General features: G+C 39.0%; 1 protein-coding gene across 2 annotated transcripts in view; it reads left to right on the top strand.

Moving 5' to 3' along the window:
* dym (dymeclin) overlaps positions 1-20,481 on the top strand; it is a 150,687-nt gene that overhangs the window by 7,380 nt on the left and 122,826 nt on the right. For both annotated transcript variants that reach the window (XM_069187013.1, XM_015339502.2), the window contains 5 exons: positions 4,385-4,581; positions 9,320-9,372; positions 9,640-9,733; positions 13,598-13,731; positions 16,302-16,374. In XM_069187013.1, the coding sequence (XP_069043114.1) occupies positions 4,442-4,581; positions 9,320-9,372; positions 9,640-9,733; positions 13,598-13,731; positions 16,302-16,374 (494 nt within the window). In that variant the 5' untranslated portion in view covers positions 4,385-4,441. The remainder of the gene's footprint in view (positions 1-4,384; positions 4,582-9,319; positions 9,373-9,639; positions 9,734-13,597; positions 13,732-16,301; positions 16,375-20,481) is intronic.

The raw sequence follows: 20,481 nt of genomic DNA, 5'->3' as shown, positions 1-20,481 counted from the left end.
AGCCTGTAACAGAATGGCTGGGATTAGTCTGCTCTAAGCAGCCCTGCTGTCAGGCTGCGCGTTTATTCAGACACAGCCATAGTGGGTCATCCTGTTTCAGACCAGACTGGCCTATTTCTCAGCTTTCTGTCAAGAAGATCAACGTTTTTCCCCCTTTCATCAGGTCAGCTTCCATGACACATTGCTGAACCTCAGATGGCCTTAGAAGAGAATAGAAGAGGGTCTGTGCCCTGTGTGTTCTTCTGCTTAGAAGTTGCAAAACCAATTTTGAACCAACTGCTCTTCTTTTTGAAAATTGGAAAACAGAAACTCTGCCCACACTCAGCTCCACCTACAATCACCCCAAATCCAAACACTCCACCCAGGCTTGAAAGCAGTGCTGTTGGATACAACAGACACCACCTTAGTTGGTTCTAAAGTGAGGGAGGATGATAGTTTTGTATTGAGAGGAGTGAATTTAAAGGGGTCTTATCCTGCAGATGTAACAGGCTTTTTTTTCCCATGTGAATTAGTACTATGATAAAAAATGCTAGGATTACTGGCAGACGTGTGACCAAAAAACAGGTTTTGTGAATTTTTCCTGGCCATAGATATCAAATGAAAGGTGTGTACTTTGTTTACCTTTTATTTTTAATGTACTTGACTTCACAAAATATACCTTGAATGACATCCTGTCATTAGAAGTTAATCATGATCACCATTAGCTACCATGGAATGTTTCTAGTATAGATTGCTGTATCAACCTGTTCTTCATTACTGGCTTATAAAGAAAAGGATAGTGTGAAAATCTTAATAGAAAAATGTTATGTATATATTTGGTACAAAATGCTACAGAAGCCACATAAAAAGAGAAAGCATTCAGCCATAGGACAATTACTGTACGTTTTTATTTGTTATAGAGGATTATAAATCTAAACATTCAAGGTGTTTTATCAATTCGTTCCTCCTATGTCAGAAACATTGATGCTTTTACTTTATTATGTTTGTTATATTTTCCCACTCAAATTTTAAATATTTTTTATTTAATTGTTTTTTTAAACAACCATGCCACATAGATGTTATTGTGGCACATAAAATCTGTGCTATGTTCTTTATCTTAACTCCCACATTTGTCAAATCAGTCGAGATTAGTTTATTTGAAATTGTAGGACTAAAAAAACCTACTTGAAACAAAGGTATTATAATAGTAATGGTTGTGTAAAAAAGATTTCACAATTATTGCTCAACATAACTTGATAATCATAATATAAAATATATACATTTTTCCAATGTTGGAAATTGTAATGTATTGTGCCAAACATTTTGGCTTAGCAGTCTTTTTTGTGATTTCATTGTGATTTCTAGTCTTTTATGTTTAATGCTTTAGTATGTTGCTTTGTAACTGAGGTGTGAAGAGAGAGAGTCTGAAAGAAGTAAGAAGTTTTTTTTCAGTGAAATCTGAAGACAGGCATGGTTAAATAATTAACATGCTTACACAGAAGGATTGTGAACTGTAAAAAGACAATGCAATAAAGAAGACCAAGCCCTACGTCTTTGAGCTACAGTAGGCAAGATGAAGTGCTAAAAGGCATAATGTTCCATGGTGACTGGTGTTACACGTGTTTAATAACTCAAGGCGATGAAATCTCAATGGGCAGGAAGACCTGCTACTTCTAATGTGTCAACCTGAATACTAGAGTAACATGTTAAGATACTTGAGACTCCCATACCCTGACCTGTTCAGTATAAAGTCAGTCACTGTGAAAATATACCCAGCTTAAGTTGTTGAAAATGTAACTTCAGTCAACATGGAATTGCACTGTATGCTTTTTCTTTCCGTTCTTCTTGATGCATGTTCTCTTCTGTAATATACACTGCACTTTCTAATAAATTCACATGCTGTCTGTTTAAACTCATGCTATGTATTCTGGCTTCTGTACTGAATATCAGCAGGATGCCTGGAAACTCCAGTGGCGTGTCCAGGTTGAGTTTCTTGTTGTTAAGTGCACCGTGAACCTAATGCATCGAAACGAAGTCTTTTCATCACTGGCATCTGATATTCGTGATTTTCGATGCCATTCCTAGAATTTAAAGTTCGGTCTTTTTGATTCTCAGTTCCTGCTTACATCCTGCTGCGTTTGTGGGTTCTGACTGAGTTGTAGTCTGATGTACTGTAGCTTCTCCTGGGATTGTGTATACAGCCCTACCTTTTTCAATGTAAAATTGCTCACTGGGAGAGGTCTTGTGACTAACCGTGCGGAAATGAGATGCAGATGTGCGTAGCACAGGGCTTCGTAAGTTGAGCTACGTTTATTTGCCTTGTCCACATCACTCCATCTCTGGCAGCTTTGAGAAATCTATCCACACTCATTTTTGATCCTGGAAGTTTTATCTACGTTGACAAACAGTCATGCAGAGTAGTGGTTCCCAACCCTGGTTCTAAAGTACTCCGTTGTTGTTTAGTTTTTGTTCGAACCATGTAAAAACAGCAGAAAATGTAGAAATAAGCCCATTATTACTTCAGTACTCTAAAATAAGTAGCAGAGGAGGTGATCCCTCCTGAACCACTGGCTTAGGGAAAATTGAGATACAGACTTTAAAACTGAGAAATTTTGTTCTGGAAAATAGGAAACTGTTATCTCATTGTTATCTTTGAAAATATTTAGTTTTCCGTTTATTGTATATAAAGTACCTGACAGTTGCACTCCTAAAGCTTATGTTGGAGTGGAAATGGAACTTTAGTCAGCTTATGCCCTAAGAACCTTCATGCACTCTAGTCACTCTACAGCAGTAGTTTTCTAACAAGCAACCACTGGGTGGAAGCATAACATCTGTTAAAGTTTGAAGCTACATTTTAATGGCATGTTTCACTAAACCGGCTTACACGTTTAACTGCAAGTGTCTTTCTTGTTGTAAGGAAGAGATGAGCTCTGTCTGGCTGTCAGATTCGTTTAACTCCTCCCTGATGCGTCTCAAATAAGCGCTGTCAGCCAGTTGATAATTAAACGATTGCGCCATTAGCAACCATTTTTTTAAGTATATTGCCCTCATGCTACCATATTGCATTTTCTTACTAATTAACTAGATAGCTGTTATGACAGATGATATGATGGCACACCAGCTGCCAGTCTCAGCGTGTCTCTGTCTGGAAAGTCATGTGAGCTGCGGTTCACTCGCATGGCCTGTGGCTGTGAGATAGGGGGTATCTTGTTGATGTAAGGGGCCTCCTGGGAACTAGTGAAATCTAACTTTTCTTAATACCTTTCTTTGAAAGGGGGCTGAATTAAATTTTAATATACAGTCCCACTTGAATAAATTAAAGATAATTGAGAATTTGTTGTCGGTCAGTTATGGAATTATGGAAAATAGGTGAAGCGTGGTGGGTAGTGCTGTTCCTCAGAGTTGGGGGGAACCTGGGTTCGATTATGGCCGTGCAGAATTGCTCCTACTGCAGTTTCATTCACTGGTGACCATGAAAAAGAGAGTTGGGCAATCTGTCCAAGTTCTCTTCCCTGTCGAAAGCACCTCTGGTGTGTCTCTGTTTGTTGTGTGAAATCAGGTGCATGTGACATACGGTAGAGAGTAAATTAGAATCACATTAATAGACGTGTCATGTCATGTGATTTGCCAATCCGCTTTAAACCATACAGTGTTGTGGGAAGCTGAAACCTACCCGGCAAGCAATGAGCCCACGGCAGGGTACACCCTGGATGGGTCTTCAGCCCATTGCAGTTAATAGTCATGTTTTTTTTTAATGAATTGATTATTCCAGTAAAGACACAATTCCTAAAATAATTCAATAAAAAAACATTTTTACACAGTAGGTGGCTTGAATTTGGGATTTGATTTGATTTTAGTTCTTTCTTTCAAATGAACAGTACAAAGTTTCAACCTGTTTTCCTGGCACCATCCATTGTTTATGATTATCCTATTATTTTTGTTAGGCTGTTATAGACTGAGGTCCAGCTCAACGCAGCAAGCCCCAAATTTCAACCCAGTGTGCATTTTCCAGAGCTTTAATAAGGGTTGAGAACTGATGGAGTGTTGCTGATAATGACTGAGCTCATAGTTGCCCAGCCAGCGATCTGCTTCACGCCTTCGCTGCTGCCATCTCACTTTAGTCTTGCCAGCCCTTGGCATCCTTCCAAAAGCTCTCAGCCGGGATGGGCTTGTGACATAGCCTGGATGTGAACTTGCAGCCTCCAGGTTAAAGGACACATTCTGCTTTCACAGGTTTTGTTTTTTTGTACAGGGATGTCAAGTACCCTAATCAGAAATTAGTCTAACAAACAGAGGGCTCCCACAAAGGATACAAAACAGAATTTTACAAGTGATGTGGAATTGACAGCTGCTTTTGCCAGCCTGAATCTATGGGTAACACTGTGATCTCTTTTCCTCCCTCCAGGGATCACGACTGAGGACAATGAAGTTGTGACGGATCCACCAAGCCCACGACTAGGAGATGGGAGCAAACACGAGCCGCGTGAACGATCTGTCAGAGAACAAGAACCTTAGGACCTTGATTGGGACAGAACCCATCTCGGAGAATGATCCCTTCTGGAATCAGCTCATCTCCTTCACCTTTGCCAGTCCTACCAATAGGTAAGAGCTTTGTCCAGCATTAATGAGAGCAGTGTTTTTCTTTCTTGGAAGAACCCATTTAGAGGATACCCTTGGCTTAACTATGAAGATATTCTTCTACCGCCCCTGATCATCAAGGGGGTGATAGTAAATGTTATAAAATCTTAGTTCAGTGGTATAAATAATTAACATTTTTTACGGAATGAACTGGGAGTTTTTTTTGCTCAAGTCAGACAAAAACTTACAGTCCAAACTACAAATATAAAACGGTCTTGCTGGTGCATAATGGCAGCTTTGCATCATCATTGTGGGTGCTTCAGGTCAGTAGTGGGTAAAATGGGTCCCGTTCTGTATGTATTCTCAGATCACCCTTTTGGCTGAAGGTGGTAGGTGGGGTGGGTTGTAATATACTGCTTGGTCCTTTATCAAGCCATTGAATATGCAGGAAATTACATTAAGATCCACAAACCTTACTCATAATTGGGGAAAGGTAGCTTTTATTTAAAGTTGAATAGGCTATAATTTTTCATTAGTCTAGTTCCGACTGCAGCTGTACGCCAGAATATACAGTTTGAACCACAAACCAAAACACATTAGTGCTCTTTAACTTGCCATATTCATTTTGCCTTGGGGTCTGTTTTGTGCTGCTTAGAAAGACATTAGTGCATGAACAGAACATGACTTTTCTGTCATGTTTATATAACAGATCCTGGAAAGAAATCTGAATCTTATATCTGAAACGTTGTCAGTGATTTTTTTAAAAACATCTCTGGTGTTGACAAGAAAGGTAAAGTGACTGTCTGCTTCAATGATAAACCTTATCTATCACCATATAATAATAATAAACTTTATTTTATATACTGTAGCACCTTTAAAGGTGGCTTCTCAAAGTGCTTTACAGATTGACAACAACAATAAAAAAAGAATACACAAGATACATATGGCAATTAAGACAAAAATGAAATGGAAAAAACCCTTTTAAGCAGCAAGGCTTTTTCCTAGAGGGAAGTAATTTGCACCAGGGTATAGTAGTGTTCCCTCTATGATTTGGGCCACAACCCTCCAAATACAGACCCAGAGTGCTTTTCACTGCTCTGCACTGCTCTGACTTGTCATTCTACGATACTTTTGGCTTTGCCCACTTTCTACTCTGCATACAATATAAAAGGCATAGCAGCAACTGTTGTAAGAAAACATTAGAATCCATAGGGTGCTGCTGTGAATGGATAAAGCTTGGAGCCTTTCATTCACTTTAGCTCTGAGGGCTAAACTCTGCAACCTTACAAGGCCACTGCAGAAAATAGTTTGATCTTCTTCCAAAGACTAGTCTGTGCTGCACAACCGGGCAGTTGTGTAGACAGATTCGAGGCCGAAAGAGCAAGAATCACTGGGACTGGCATTGAAATGTCCCTTTCACCCCAAAGAGGGTTATTCCCCAAACCTATATGTTGTTAAACAGTGTAGGGATTTAGTGCATCAGTGAGCTCGTCTCATCTTCCTTTAACTAAGGGTCATATTCATAAACCTGCCATTGCTGTGCTACTTTACAACCCATTATTTTCTTACTCTGAACACAGTTGACAGGCGTGATATAAACCTTTCAGGATGCTGACTTCAAAATGACTGCATGTCATGTGCGTTTTGTGACATTGGTTCTCTGAACAGGCAAATGAGTATGCATTGAGGTTTCATGAGAAACGTTCAGACACAGCAGGAATTTCCAAGGCAAAGACAGTGATCAGCAGCTGAACATTCCTTACGTTCAGTTTTCTTCAGTTCATTTTTAATGCATGCTAGAAAGACTATTTTTCAGTTTGCTCTATAACATATGAAAAAGAATTGCAGGTCCCTTGGAAGGCTGCATTTTAAATAAGTCAATCTACACAATGTGAAATTCAATTTATTGAAAGACACTGTAGATTTCTATCTGCAGAACCAGGAGACTCAAAAAGCAGTGGAACAGCATTTCGCAAAGCAGTGTCTGTGTGTATCCTCAGACCTAGAACAGGTAATCCAGTAGGGGGCGCGTAATCTTCACTTAACAGTGCTTTTTGTCAGAGTTTTATTGGGGAACCTTGATACTGGATATACCACATTTGTGCACATTTCTTATAAAACAATATAATTAATAATTTGGGCGAATGCTTATTTAGCCTTGGAAAAGTAATTTAAAATGTATTATTTCAATTGTTTAGAGTTGGATTTAATTGATAGCACCTTTTACACAAATGAGAAGACAGAAGGTATCTTAATTTTCCCTTTTGCATATTTCCTCCAAAGAAAATACAGAAAATAATAATATCTTTTTAGGATGCTCCAAAGCATTGTATCAAAACTTTAAACTTATTTTATATCTCTTTTGATACGTTTCATGCTTCTGTTTTTCGTAGTTTTTTTTCTTCTGACTTATTTTCTATTGCCCTTCTCAGACCTCTTTGTATTTATCACAGGTTCATCAAGTTTGTTCTTTGAATTGTACAAGGAAGTGGCCTTGTGGCAGGCAATTCACATCTGCTTCTTCAAAGGCTGTTAAGAGTGACTGGCAGTATCGTCCTTCATATTTAAAAAGATGTGCATTTACTTGGGCGTCGTGGTGGCTCAATGGACAGTTCCGATTGCTGCCTCGCAAGGCTGGGGCACTGGGTTCAATCCTGGCCCGCGGGTGCTTTCTGTGTGGAGTTTGTATGTTCTTGTGGGTTTCCTCTGGGGGCTTCAGTTTCCTGCCTTACGCCCTTTGCTTGCTGAGATCCAGTTCCAGTTCCCCTGCGAACCCTGTCTCGGCTAAAGAGGTTCGAAAATGCGCATGGAATTCTTTCTAAGATGTGCAACCCCGCTGCAGGAATTGAAATTGCTCTTGTGTCTTTGATTTCCTTCAGAATTTCCTTTGAGGATGACGCATTAAAGACATCCTCGTCGGTAATCTGAGCTGGTCCACTGTTCTCTGCTGTTCGGAAATGAAATTTTGGGCCTGTATTAGGACAGTCTTTCTTTCACATGGCCATTAGATGGCATTGGTGTACTGCGCTCCCACATGTTTAATGATGCATTGCAGTTTGGGCTTTTGAAGAAGATGAAAGAAGAATTGAATTTTTCATGGTGCAGATAAAAAAAAAACCCCAAGCAAATTCTAATTTGAAATTTCCTCACTTCACTAACGTTATTAAGTCTGTTCTAAATAAAACACTGATGGCGGTTTTCTATTTAGTGTTTTAGATTGATATTTCATAGCTGTCACTGCAGCTTGCTGCTTTTAAGAGTTAAATCTTATATTGCTTCTTTATTGAGTGCCATGTCGGTGAAGTTTTATAAACACCTAATAAACCCATTGTATGCACAGCAGTGAGCAATCCAGTCGTTGCATTTAATTACTGATTATGTAAATTAAAAATATAGTTCACTTTTATTCAAAGGATTTCTGTATCGGCAGTGCAATGAATAAAGTTAATGCCAAGAACATTTACTGCTGACATTCAGCATTTTGTTCATGTTCTGAAATCAGCATTTGGGGAAAAATGAAATGCTCAGTCTCTTCTAAATAAAGCGCTGACATCTGTATTCTTTTTACTGCTTCGTTTCAACCCTTCCTCCAAGGATTTTAATCAACCACCAGATTTATTTGGGAGTGATTGTAAATTGATGTTGAAGACCCTGGGTTTATGGTCCTAGTGATACTTAGTCATTATGCTTTTACCTGTGTTTTCAATCTGGGCTTTATTTACCAGATTTCTTAGTGTATGTTTAAACTACCTGTAATATCGCTCTTCTTACCTGTAAATGAGGGTACAGGGTTTATCAAAAATGTTTATTAATATTTGGTCACAAATGGTCACTAGTTTTGTTTAAATATTGGTTGATCTTAAATGAATGTTGACCAAAATGGAGGTGCATCTGAAAATTTCAGGCTAAGAAATTTATCATACTGCCTATTTCACATCTGTGTTCCCCTTAACTAGCAGGTTTGGATAACGAGTCCTCATGTGTGATTGCTTGTTGAAAACAGCCAAAAGAGACTGCTTCCAAAGCAATGGGTGTGTCCTCGTTGTTTGGGAAAGTAGGAGAGTTGATAGAAAAGTTACATAGATCCATGCTAAACTTTGTCCATTAGGCAGCTGACTTAATGGAGCAATCCATGGCCCTTTGAAAATTGAATTTTGAGACCGTAATATGCAGATTTCCTTTGGGAGTTGTTGTTTTTTTTTTGGTTCTGCAACATTAGGTGTTTACTTACAGTTATGCACAAAACTGGAGGTTTGTAAAAAAGGTTCATAAAAAGCAATTATACAATTGCCTTTCTGGTTTCTGGTCCTGTAGTGTATATATAGTGTTTTGTTTATCCTGTAATTAGATTACCCTGTTATTGTTATGCTTCTTTTACCTTTGCTTAATTGTAGTAATTATCTTACACATAGTCAGTGATGCTTCTTAACTACTACCTTACTGGACTCACATGTTACCTTTTTATTTTTTTAAAAAAGTACAAAACTTAGATTTTGAATGACATGACATTTTAGTTTTTAGTAGGCTTTTTTTCCATTAGTACTTCTGAAAAGCCTCACTGAACATACAAATCCTAATTAATTGCCAATTTTTACCTGTAAGTCAAATGTGCTTTTACTCATTTGTTTAAATTACAAGTTTGACAGTTGTACTTATTTTGAATTTTTTTTTATCACATTAAGATCTTGTGTTGATTGGCGGGGAGGCGTCTTGCTCAGGTGGTGGATAAAATGAACCCTGAGGGATTTCTTTTCTCTTGCAGTGCTGATGCAAAGATTTTGGAGGAAGCCATCACCCCACTTGCCAAGAACCTGGGTATGTCCACACCTTTTTAATAAAAAATAACTTTATTTATCCCAGTATATAACTCTAGTTCAGGAGGTGACGAGATGAGAAATGAGAGAGAAATGAAAAATAATGCTAATGCATTTCAGTGCTGTCAGAAGGTCTTTCAGCATAAACCTTTATCATAACAGAGTTTATAATTCGTTATAGTATTGTCCCATATTATTTTGTTAAGAGCCAAATGCTGTATTTATTTGTGTTTGTTTCCCCTCATTCCTCTTGCTTTTTTGCTTTTAGTTGAGAACAATCCAAGAACAGGAAACTTTGGGAGCCTTGTGAGAATTTTCCTGAACAGAACCAAAGAGCTGAAAATATCCACAGAATGTCAAGAGTAAGTATATAGCAAAGAAAAGAAGAAAAAGCTGCAGGCTCTGATGTCTTTCTTTCTTTTCATCCCTGACAACAGGGAACTTGTTAGCTAAGTTCTGCTACAGTAATTGGAGGGCTGTTGTTAAATAAAGATACAGTGGTTATTTATTTTTAGAGCCATCATCCATAAGGCATGGTTTAAATCCCATTGCTCATGTAACCGGAATATTTGTGCCATTTGTGAAAACACAGTGAACACGAAAGGTCCATGTGGTTCTTCAGTAGGAGATGAGAACTTTAACAGATTTTGAAGCGACCACAGAGAATGATGAGAGAATGGTGCCACTCCCATTGTGTTTGTGCCCGGCAGGGCTGCTTTGCCTGAAGGCAGAAGCTATCGAGCATATTCGCACACTTCATGTTTCCTGAGGGGGCTGGCTATTCTTGTTTCGGCACTTCCATTGCTTCCTCAAGCCTTCTCTCCCAAGGACAGATGTTGAAAGCTGTTGAGCTGAATGGCCACTGTAGACTGAAGCTCCTTTATTGGTGAAATCGCAACAACATTTTACCATGTCCTCGAGTCCTGTGATGGGGGTGAATCATCAGTATAAGAACTCGTTCTTGACCTCGGTGCAGCACAGAGAGGGACTCATTTCTGACATTAGTTGTGCGCCATTGGGGGAAACATGTTGGGCATCCAAATATATAAGCTGAAATTCAGTTTGCTGCAGTTTGTTTGATTTTTTGTGTTCAGTTTGCATCGTCATATTTTGCTGTTTGAGTTGAGTTTTACTGCATTACAGTAGCATAAAGTAAGATGCCAGCAAACTGCCTCGGTTTGTTTTCTTTTAGGAGTGTCACACCTTTATTTTCCTTCAGTGTCAAAGCTTGAAGTGGCACTAACCTGCAATAAAAAGCAGGAAGTTTTGTTTTTAACTCCCAGTTGCAGGCTAAGCTGCATTTAATCTGCGTATTTGCCATTTATATGTATTTGTTTTAAATCAGTCAACTTCTGTGACATCCGAGGGCAGTAAATTATTAACAACTACACAGATAAAAGCTGTAAAAAAGAAAGGAAATTCTATACTTGATTAGTGATTCTCGTATACAGTCTGTACCTCCTCAGTGGATGCTTATCGAATCTGTATTCCTGCCTGTGCAATTCCTAAGTAAAACCATATAACTACAGAAATAAATACCTTGTTTATCTAAAGTGTAAGAATATCTCACCTGCACTACAATGCAATAATAGTTTATTTATGATTGTTTGAGTATGTAAATGCTTTTACTTTCATGTCACTAGAAGCAAAAGCAAGATGCAATTTTTTGTATAAGGATGCTCTTGAGGAGGGAATAGGGAGAATCCAGTTTGTGCTTGTTTTTTTTTCTGAGTGTAACTTCTTAGGGCCAAATTGGCTTGGACTGACACAAGAAGGCATGCAACAGTATAATAATTTACAACAATAATTGATCTTTGCACAGCGCAGTTCATGTTACCCTGACAGTGGATCCCTGATGTAGTATCGTTTAAAATAGGTTATACAGTGCAAGTACTTGCGGTCCCATCTGACTTCATACACAGTGATACTTTTTAAAGATTGTCTACATTTTGGAAACTATCATTTCCAAGCTATGTAGTATCTAATGGAGGCTCTACTGCTGATGTGGATTTCCAAAGTGTTTCTATTACCTATGCATATACAGTAATTATGCATATAGCACAGAAAAGTGCCCAGTGTTTATATAATGCTTTATACATACTGTAGCTTGTCTTGTAATCCGGTTGATGAAAACTAAAGAGACCTCATGATTCAGAACTTGCATGGGGACTTCCGGTGGGGAGGAAGTGGGCTTGTTGCTCATCCATAAGGATTCCTGGATATGCGTCTCCCTGGCCTGAGAGGCAGCCGACTGGAACAATTGAGGCCGCATCAGAAGCAGACACCCTGGCTCCAGCTTCGCCAGCTCATGCCTCACCACGCAGGAGCCCCCTGGAGCCAGCGTGTGATTAAAGGCTTAAATAATACATTGTAGTGAAATCCACTGCTTTCCTAGGGTGCGAGACAAGTGAGAGAAGCACGAACTCGTGCACGGCAGTAACCGATGCCCCAGCAGCTGGCGAATGGGAGAGGGTCACAGGTGTGGATGCCAGGTGTTGCGCTTCTTCCAAGGGGAGCTGCTGGGCTTTCTGCAAGCCGCACAGAGCTTTTTCCTCTTCTGTGCAGACGTAAAGCTGTATTTAATTGTTTGTCAAAGCCAGCTTTACTGCCAAACGAACCCTTTGGGTTGTTAGGAATTTGTGTGGTGCAGTCCAAATAACAGAAGTACAAAGACCTACAAAAAGAAGAGAAAGAAAACTCATAAATAACATAGACCTATCATATAGAAAATACGTTGGTCATAAAGCCTTTCAGCACTAACAGTCCTTGTCTGCAGCTGTTTCATAATAGAGTTTATAGTTCATTATACTATTACCCCATATTACTATGTCAAGAGCCAAACCCTGTATTTATTTGTGTTTACATTTACCCTTGTGTGTGTGACGGCCTTGATTTCCAAGAACTTCAACTGCATCCTATTTTAGTGTACAGATACCAAACCCTTTGTAGATAAGGATGCACGTGGACTTTTGTGCTTATCATGTCGTGTTAACTGTTTTTTCCACATGGCATTACGTTAGTGTGGCGTTTAGTGCTGCCGCCTTGCAGCTCTTGGGTCCTGAGTTCGATCCCAAGCTAGGGTGCTCCCCGTGTTGTTTGCTCTGGATGTTCTGGGCTCCTCCAAAGCCATGATGACCCGGGTAGCTGACGTCTCTAAATTGTTTCCGGTGTGAGTGAGTGTGTGTGTGTGCTCTGTGATGGACTGATGTCTACACTGCAGTGGGGACCTGCCTTGTGTCCTGTTCCTGCCAGGTTAGGTCCCCACAACCCTTTAAGTATAAAAGCGGTTCCTAATAATGTATAGATGCACGTTTGTGGTACTTCAGTATAGATTGCATTCAACTAAATAGCATTACATTCATTACGCATTATTTACTTTAATTTTTCTGGTCTGTCGTTGATGTTTAATGTCAATTAAAATACAGTCTTCTACGATGCTGGTGTTCATTATTACCTCTGAACAGAGTGGAAACTGTGGAAGTCATAGGCAGAAGTGGGTCAGTGACCTTCCATGCAAAGATTTTGTTTTCCTTGTAATTGGCTTGTCTTAGATTCCTTTTACAGGAGACACTAACACACCAGGGAGGTGACTGTGTGGCTGTAATCAGTGTGTGTGCGTTGGTGAGGTCAGAAACTGGAATTCATCCTTCCTTCCTGAAATTTGTAAAAAAAACACAGGGCATTCCCCTTACTGCTGCATCAAGGGATTTTGTTCCCCTAAACGGGATGTTTGAATGAGACTCTTTGGCCTGCTAACCAGTATATGACAACTAATATGTTTTATTGTACAAATACCATAAAAGACAGGACTAAAGAAGGGTCAAAGGACATTTTTTATAGTTATCATAACATTGAATTACCTAAACACCTTTGTGTTATAGCTACATGAGTGTTTGACTAGTGCTCTAACACTTCCTTAAGCTGGATACTGTTTTGTATCCTTCTGTTATTTATGTCCGTTTTTCAAGTTAATACCATACTCCCCATCTCTGAAGATATAATGCCACAGAATCAGCCATATAATAAAACATTGTTTTATGTTATAGTTGCAATTTATACTTTTATACTTGGGTTGAATTTTAGATCTTGATTTTAGGTTAGTAGTGTTCTTAGTTCTCTCAAGTTTCTTAACTCTTTTTCTTCTGTTTCATTGCATGTGAATGTGTGCAAAAGGTATTTTGGCTCGTCGTAAGTCTAATGCTGTCACCTTCTTCTTACTTTTCCAGTCAGCTTTTTATCTGGCAAGCCCACAATACACTGTTCATGATCCGATGCTTGCTGAAGGTTTTCATGAGCCAGATGACAGAGGAGGAGCTGCACTTACAGTTCTCCTACCAGAAGAGGGAGCCAGGCACGTGTGGTAAGCCTTGTGTTAACAGCAAATCTCTTTCAACCAATACCACTCTAACTAGAGTGCTTCCCATAGTGCGCATGATAGGCTAAACACTTTGATAGAAGTGAAGAGTTTTCAGGAGAGGATAATGGACACATTGGAAGAATGATTGAAAGACATTACTGCAACAGGTTTTTGCCCAAACCTTAGTATATAAACTACAGTGGGTCAGATAAATACAATCTCACTGATTCATTTATGTGCATTTTTGTTGTGGTAAAAATATTAAACATTAGATTTCTCTAGAATTAAGCTGGTAAAGATTTTTTACCTGCTTGTGCTTCGGATATATAGGATCCACACTTAAGAACTAATAGATTTAATTAAAGTTTATAGTAGAAGCATAGATACAGTATGAACTTAAAATGGTGAAACTTCCTCAGTTTTTCTCTTTGCCAAGCACCTGCTCTTGGCTTAACTTTGAGAATAACATGGGAATTGAGCCAAACTAATCCACACCTCATGTTTTTCTAAAATGGCAGACTCTTTTTTTGTCAGAATTTTCAGGAAAACAGCTAAGAAATAAAGTGAAAAGGTCTTTGTATATAATCGCAGGAAGCAGCATTGCAAACTGGTGATCCTAGTCTGATCTGAGCTTGAAGCCAAGGAGGGCTGGGGCTGATCAGTACAAGGGTGAGAAACCCCTGAGGAAAAGCAGGTTACTGCTGGCTTGGTGGATCCATGGATCAGTGGACCACTCTGCTGTAGAAATGTGTTGTCCTTTGGGTGAGATGTGAAACTGAAGTCCTGATAACCTGATAAATGTATTTTGAAAAGAGTTATCTTATTTTAGTAATTGCTGTAGAATATTTTTTCTTATCCAGGCTGCAGTTTATGTTGGACACATTGGAATAACCTCAGTAAATGTGAGCAAGGTGTTTTGTAAAGTAGAGATGTATAGTTTTTAATCATATAAGTAATTGTTATTTAAAAAATAAAACACTACATCGCTGTTGGGTGGGTTTTTTTCAACAACTGATCACATCAAATATGCGCCATTGAACTGAATAGCTTACATGGGGGTTTAGTTTCTACATGGAATAATTGAATGACCGATTGGAATAGTTTTTTTGAGATTTTGGTATGGAGCATTGAGAAAGTAGAGTAGTGAAGTGGTCGTCCTCTCCTTGTGAGATCAAACATCATCCGGCATCAATAAAATTGCACCTTTAGCAAAAGACTGAAAACTGGCGACAAGAAGGTTTCTGTTTTCGCTGGCTGCTTCTCCTCAGCTCTGTGGCTGAAGCGGTCGGGATCAAGCCTGGCGAATGAGTCAACAGTTGGCTTGTGCCCAGGGCTGCTGCGTGTGAGCACGTGTGTGAGCTCGTGTGTCTGCTCATCTTTATTTTTTTTGTAGTGTTGCGAGTTTGGAGTGAGGTTACTGATTCAAACAAGGTCCATCAAAGTGAAGAAACACAGGGTCAGCGTCCACTTTGGCCCTTCTGTAGCTCTTTCTCCTGAGACCTGCTCTTTAATGAGAAACGATGTCATGACAGTACGCCTTGTGCGCTCTTGGAACGGACTCGATATTTGAGGAGATGCGGGAAACACAAGCCTGGCTTGAGATTGTATTTTTCTGTCAGTCTGTCCCTTAGTCTTTCAATTTGTTAATTTCTAAAAGAGAGCAGAGTTTTATGTTCTTCTCAATATTTCAGGCATACCATACCTTATACAGAAAGGCAGATTACTTTACCATCTTTTGAAGAAAAATAGTTTTGTGTTTGTCTGTTGGAATAACCATGTCTGAGCTCAGTAAGCCCTTGGTGCTGTTCTGCTTTAAAGTAGACTTTATAAGAGACTCAGTTCCCTGTGTTTTCAGGATGAATGGCAGGTTAGGAATGAATGCTGTTTTCTCTGTCTCTGTCTCTGTACCAATTGGAAATTATACGTGGAGCAGTATGAAGACGCTTTCTGTGATTTCTGGAGACGGCAATAAAATGGAAACAGCAGTCAAATTGTGGATCTGGAATAGAAAGGAATAATTGCATTAATATTGTCCATTGTTTTTTTTCAAACGTTTATTGTGAACAGCTGGTTTCCTACTGTCTGTTTAAAGTATAGTAGATATGAAGATGAGTAGACAAAACTTTGAAATTCAACCCTTGCAATTAGCTTAGCATGAGGCTCCCTTGCTCTACATTTTTAATAGGAATTTTACTGCCAGTTCTGGTGACCTGGTCTCCTTAAGATTATGAGGCTTCAAATACACATTTCTTTTTAAATTTAGATCAGCAATACAAGATATTCAGCATTAATACTGGTTACATAGAAATCCCCTTAAAGAGCTCTTGCCATTCCTGGCCTCCTCAGCAACTAAACTCTTTGATTCTCAGACCATTACAAGTTCCATAACCCCTTATGTCTTTGCTGGGACTGAGTTTCTTTTTATGTTCTGTGCCTTAGAGGGTAAACCTGCTTACAGTCAAAACCAATGCAATGCACTGGTATGTTTGTGGTGGAGCAATAGTTTTTTAGATGCTTAATTGTAACGATCTGTGGGCACAGTGATGAAACAATTCTCTTTCTTTGTTCCATAGCTTCTGAGAAAGAGGACCTGCTGGAGGAGATGATGTGTAACCTGGTTCATCTTATCATAGAAGTGCCCTTGCTGTGAGTATCCTTCCATGTCAGGCAAATCTGTCTTCCTTTCATCTGCAAGGGTTGTTTGGTTTCTACATCAAGAGCTGCCAAGCTCAGTTTTGTAGCCACTAATGCTCACTGATGCATTTTTTGGGAAGTTGCTTCGTAGGAAATGGATAAATGCTGCTGTTTAAAGACTGTCAAGGTCAGTGACTATTAAGTCCTCTGTAGTGGTCTGTGGCTAGACATAGGGCTGCTGCTTTGCTACATTTGTGTTGGATTTTTCCATTTTGTATCCACTCAGTTTGGAATTCCCAATCATTTCTCTTTGTCTCGGCTCCCAGAAATGACTCCTGTACAGTATGGGGAGAATGGGGATGAAGACCCATCAGTCTGCAACCTCCATAGTTAATTTTTTTTCCCAATAGTGGAGCTAATAGTCATTTTTCATACTAACATCAAGTCTGTCTCCACCTTGGGACTTACAGTACAGGAGCAAGGAGACCTCTGGCTGACTAATTCCAACCATAACCCTTGGGGAGGTGCTTAGACAAATTGTTTGCTAATGTCTGTGTGCATCTCCCTGCCACTATTAGCTAATCGCTTGACCCAGCTTCAACATGTGATATGTTTTTTTTAGAATTATTATTCCTGTGGAGAATTAAAAGGTTCATAAGAAACTGGCATTACTTCAGAAAATCCAGTCACCTATGTGATGAGTGAGTAGTGGCATGCAAATCGCTTTAATGACTAGCCGCCTTTTCAGCCTCATATGGCCTTGGGAATGGTATTTTGCCATTTAGTATTGTACCATGATGACAGCATTTCCGTGTAGCACATAATTTTTATTAAAATGCTTCATTGCAACATATGAGAACTACCTTCTGTTCTGTCTGCACATGTATTATGACTTCAATTTATAGTAAATGGTAAAGTTGTTATATTTGTACCTGCCAAAATACAGCTCTGTTGCATTCTTATTGGAATTGTTAATATATTAAATGTTGTTGAGATATTGCAAGAGCAATATGGTCCTAAGTGGAGATTTTTGAATAACGTGGTCAAACATTTGAACGAAACAAAGCACATGGGAAATTAAGAGAAGTACGTTTTTTTTGTGACTTCTTTTACATTCAAGGAATAATGTTTGGAAAAATGGGATGAGACAGTGTTTAGATTTCCCTAGCACACCTTATTCTGAATGTGCCTTGGGATGGGACAATAAGTGTCAATAGATTAAATTTTCGAGATGATACTAAACAAAATATTTCTGGATCTATTTTGTAGATTAGCAGAAGTGTAATTAAATGTCAAGAACAGATAAGTAATTTTTAAGCAATCCACCTATATTATTTGCGATTACTCAGTGTTCTTGATTACCATATGTTCTTTAATACAAAAAACAGTGCCCTTTCCAGGTAAATGCTTCCAAGTCCTTGTAAAGTTGATAGGTTCCCTGTATGTTTGACACGTCAGTAGGTAAAAGTAAATATAGTGTACCCAATTCCTTCACTTCCGAGATTTCATCTGGTCACCTTGTAAAGATCTTCTTCAATCATGAAACAGTTCCCCAACTGAAGCATGGACACAGAAGAGATGACCATCTCTGGGATACACAGCTCACAGCTCCCATGTGAGCTGCCGCATTAATTTGGGGCGCAACATTGTATCTGTTGTGCTAAATCTTGTATGGATTTTCCAACTAGTGTTCGGTGCACACTGCAAACACACAGTCTAGAAGTAAACAGTGCTGTCATATTACAGGAAAATAGCAGTGACATATCCTGTAATGAGATTCGCTAATTTTATTTTTTAGGAAGTGGAATTCCTTTTTTTTTCCCAAAGAAGTTCACATTGGGAGTGTTTTCCTGATCTCAGTCTATTGTTTCCTCAGAATTATATACCTTTTTTAGGCATAAAATGATTAGAAATAATGTCACATACTAGCCACTGTTTTGGTAATTATTTGGAAAGTATGTCGAGGTGTACTTTTTGCTCACCTGAGAAATGGAAGTACAGGTTTTGTCTGTTTTTGAAGGTGGTTTTCCATTATTGACTTCCACTCTTTCCCCAGCAGGGCTTTCGTGCCAGTAAGGATTTTATTTTCCTTTGCTCTCATCACCATGCATTAGATGGATATTTTTGGCAGGGGCAATGAAAAGCTGATGAAAAGGGCAGGGGTTCCAATTGCACTGAAACCCGCCTGCCACAGGTTCAGAAAGTCAGTGAATAAGAATTATTCTATTTATTTAAAGATATTTTGTGTGATGGAAGACAGAGATCACATATGGAATAAGACTAAATATAAAAGGTGATTGATAAAGACTTTACTGAGATACAAACCCTTTTGTTGGGGAGAGTGTTGTTATATTTCAGATGTATCTCATTGCTCAGTGATTGAGAGGACTTAAAAGTGTTATTTGCCTTATAATCCACTGCCTTATAATTGTTTCTATACAAACAGGTAGACCTTTTGTAGAATTTATGCCGTTCAGGATTACAAAACCAGTTATTTTATCATCGGTCCTTCAAAATCCTTATTTGTAAGTCCATTAAAGTTTTCTTACCTTGTGTCCCACAAGGGCTTTCAAGTCATTTTGGATCATTTCATTCTGAGTCCTCCTTGTGGGGCCATTAAATCTGTTAGTAGATCGAACGTAACAGGAAGTCATTTTCATTATGAGCACACCTAGTAGTCTGAAAGCCATATGGTTAATTTAACGGGAAAATGCATTTAAAAATCACTCAGAGGTTGACAGCTGGATAATGAATTTTTAGCCGCCCTGCTACACAGCAGTTTGAAAGCAACCACTTTTGCATGTATTCTACAGAAGACTGACCGAATATAACTAACTATTCAGGGGCACTCATAGGTCAAAGGGCATTGTAGATTTTATTTTTCATGAAACTAATACACCTATGCAGGTGATGATCTGGGCAAAGACTTTTCATAGAGGCAACAGCAATACTTAAACAGGGTCCTTAGCACGTTGTTGCTTTGGTATTGGAATCAGAATGCCTTTATCTTTTTACATTATCCCTAGGAAACAGATTGTTTGAAAGGTTTTTGTAAGTGGAACCTTACAAAGATCTACATGCAGTTTTGAAATGGCCATTGTTCCAGGGTCTCAATGCTATGATACAAAGGTTATCTGATGTGGGTCCCTGTATGTCATCAGCAGTTTTTAACAGTGGTGCGCTGGACACACCCCTGCGGCTGCTCTGCTCATGACAGGGACAGGATAATGCTGATATTTTGGGAGAGAGCTGGTCACACATGGTCCTTTGAAGGTAAAAGTTCCCAACGCAATGTGGGATCATTTTGCTGTGAGTATTTTAGAAACCCGGGGTACTTGGAGAAGATATGTCAAGCTTGTGACATTTGACTAAGAGCCAAATTTCAGGAAATGCCCCCAAAAGAGACCGTTGATTGTTTTCGTGGAAGAGTCCCTCAGCTCAGGTCTGATCTTTGTACACTTGCACAACTTCTTTATCAGATAGGGCCCATGTAATTCATTCTGACAGAGGAAATTATCAGAAGTGCATAATTAGACACAAGGCAAGCTTCGTCCTTCACTTTTACATTTTAAAACATCAGCTGCACTTCTGACTTGGCATTGTGTGGCACTTCCTATTGATGGTTATAGTACCTCTTACTCATGTTTAAAATTAGATTTTTTTGGAAGGTCTTGGTTTTAACTCCCACACTGTGTTATGGTTATTTATTGTCCGTATTTTGCCACAGTACTGATTTTACCTTTAATTTTTCAAAATATTTTGTATATATCAGAGTATTTTGTTCACTATTTGCAATCACGTCCAAATGAATGCCCCTTCAACCCACATCTTTTTTCCACAGCCATTGACCTGATCCTTTAATCATGATGGCAGGGGTGATTTGATCATTAAAACTGTCTTTTTTTCCTTCAGAACAGGTAGTTTTGCATGGCTTTCACCATCAAATTGAACGTTCAGTAAATCTGTGTGGCATGTTCCATCCTGGACCACAAAAATGGGTCAGGAAGAGCTGGTCTGTTGGTGAAAGTTTAAAGTCGGTGAAATGTTTCCTTGTCCTACTCGGAAAGTACTGAGATTCTTTTGGAAATAAAAAATTACCCTGAGGTCACTTCAGGAGTC

This window comes from Lepisosteus oculatus, chromosome 3, assembly GCF_040954835.1.
Source record: "Lepisosteus oculatus isolate fLepOcu1 chromosome 3, fLepOcu1.hap2, whole genome shotgun sequence".
In the NCBI taxonomy this organism is placed as follows: Eukaryota; Metazoa; Chordata; class Actinopteri; order Semionotiformes; family Lepisosteidae; genus Lepisosteus; species Lepisosteus oculatus.
The sequence above is the reverse complement of the archived record's forward strand: the minus strand, read 5'-3'. Positions and strand labels throughout refer to the sequence as shown.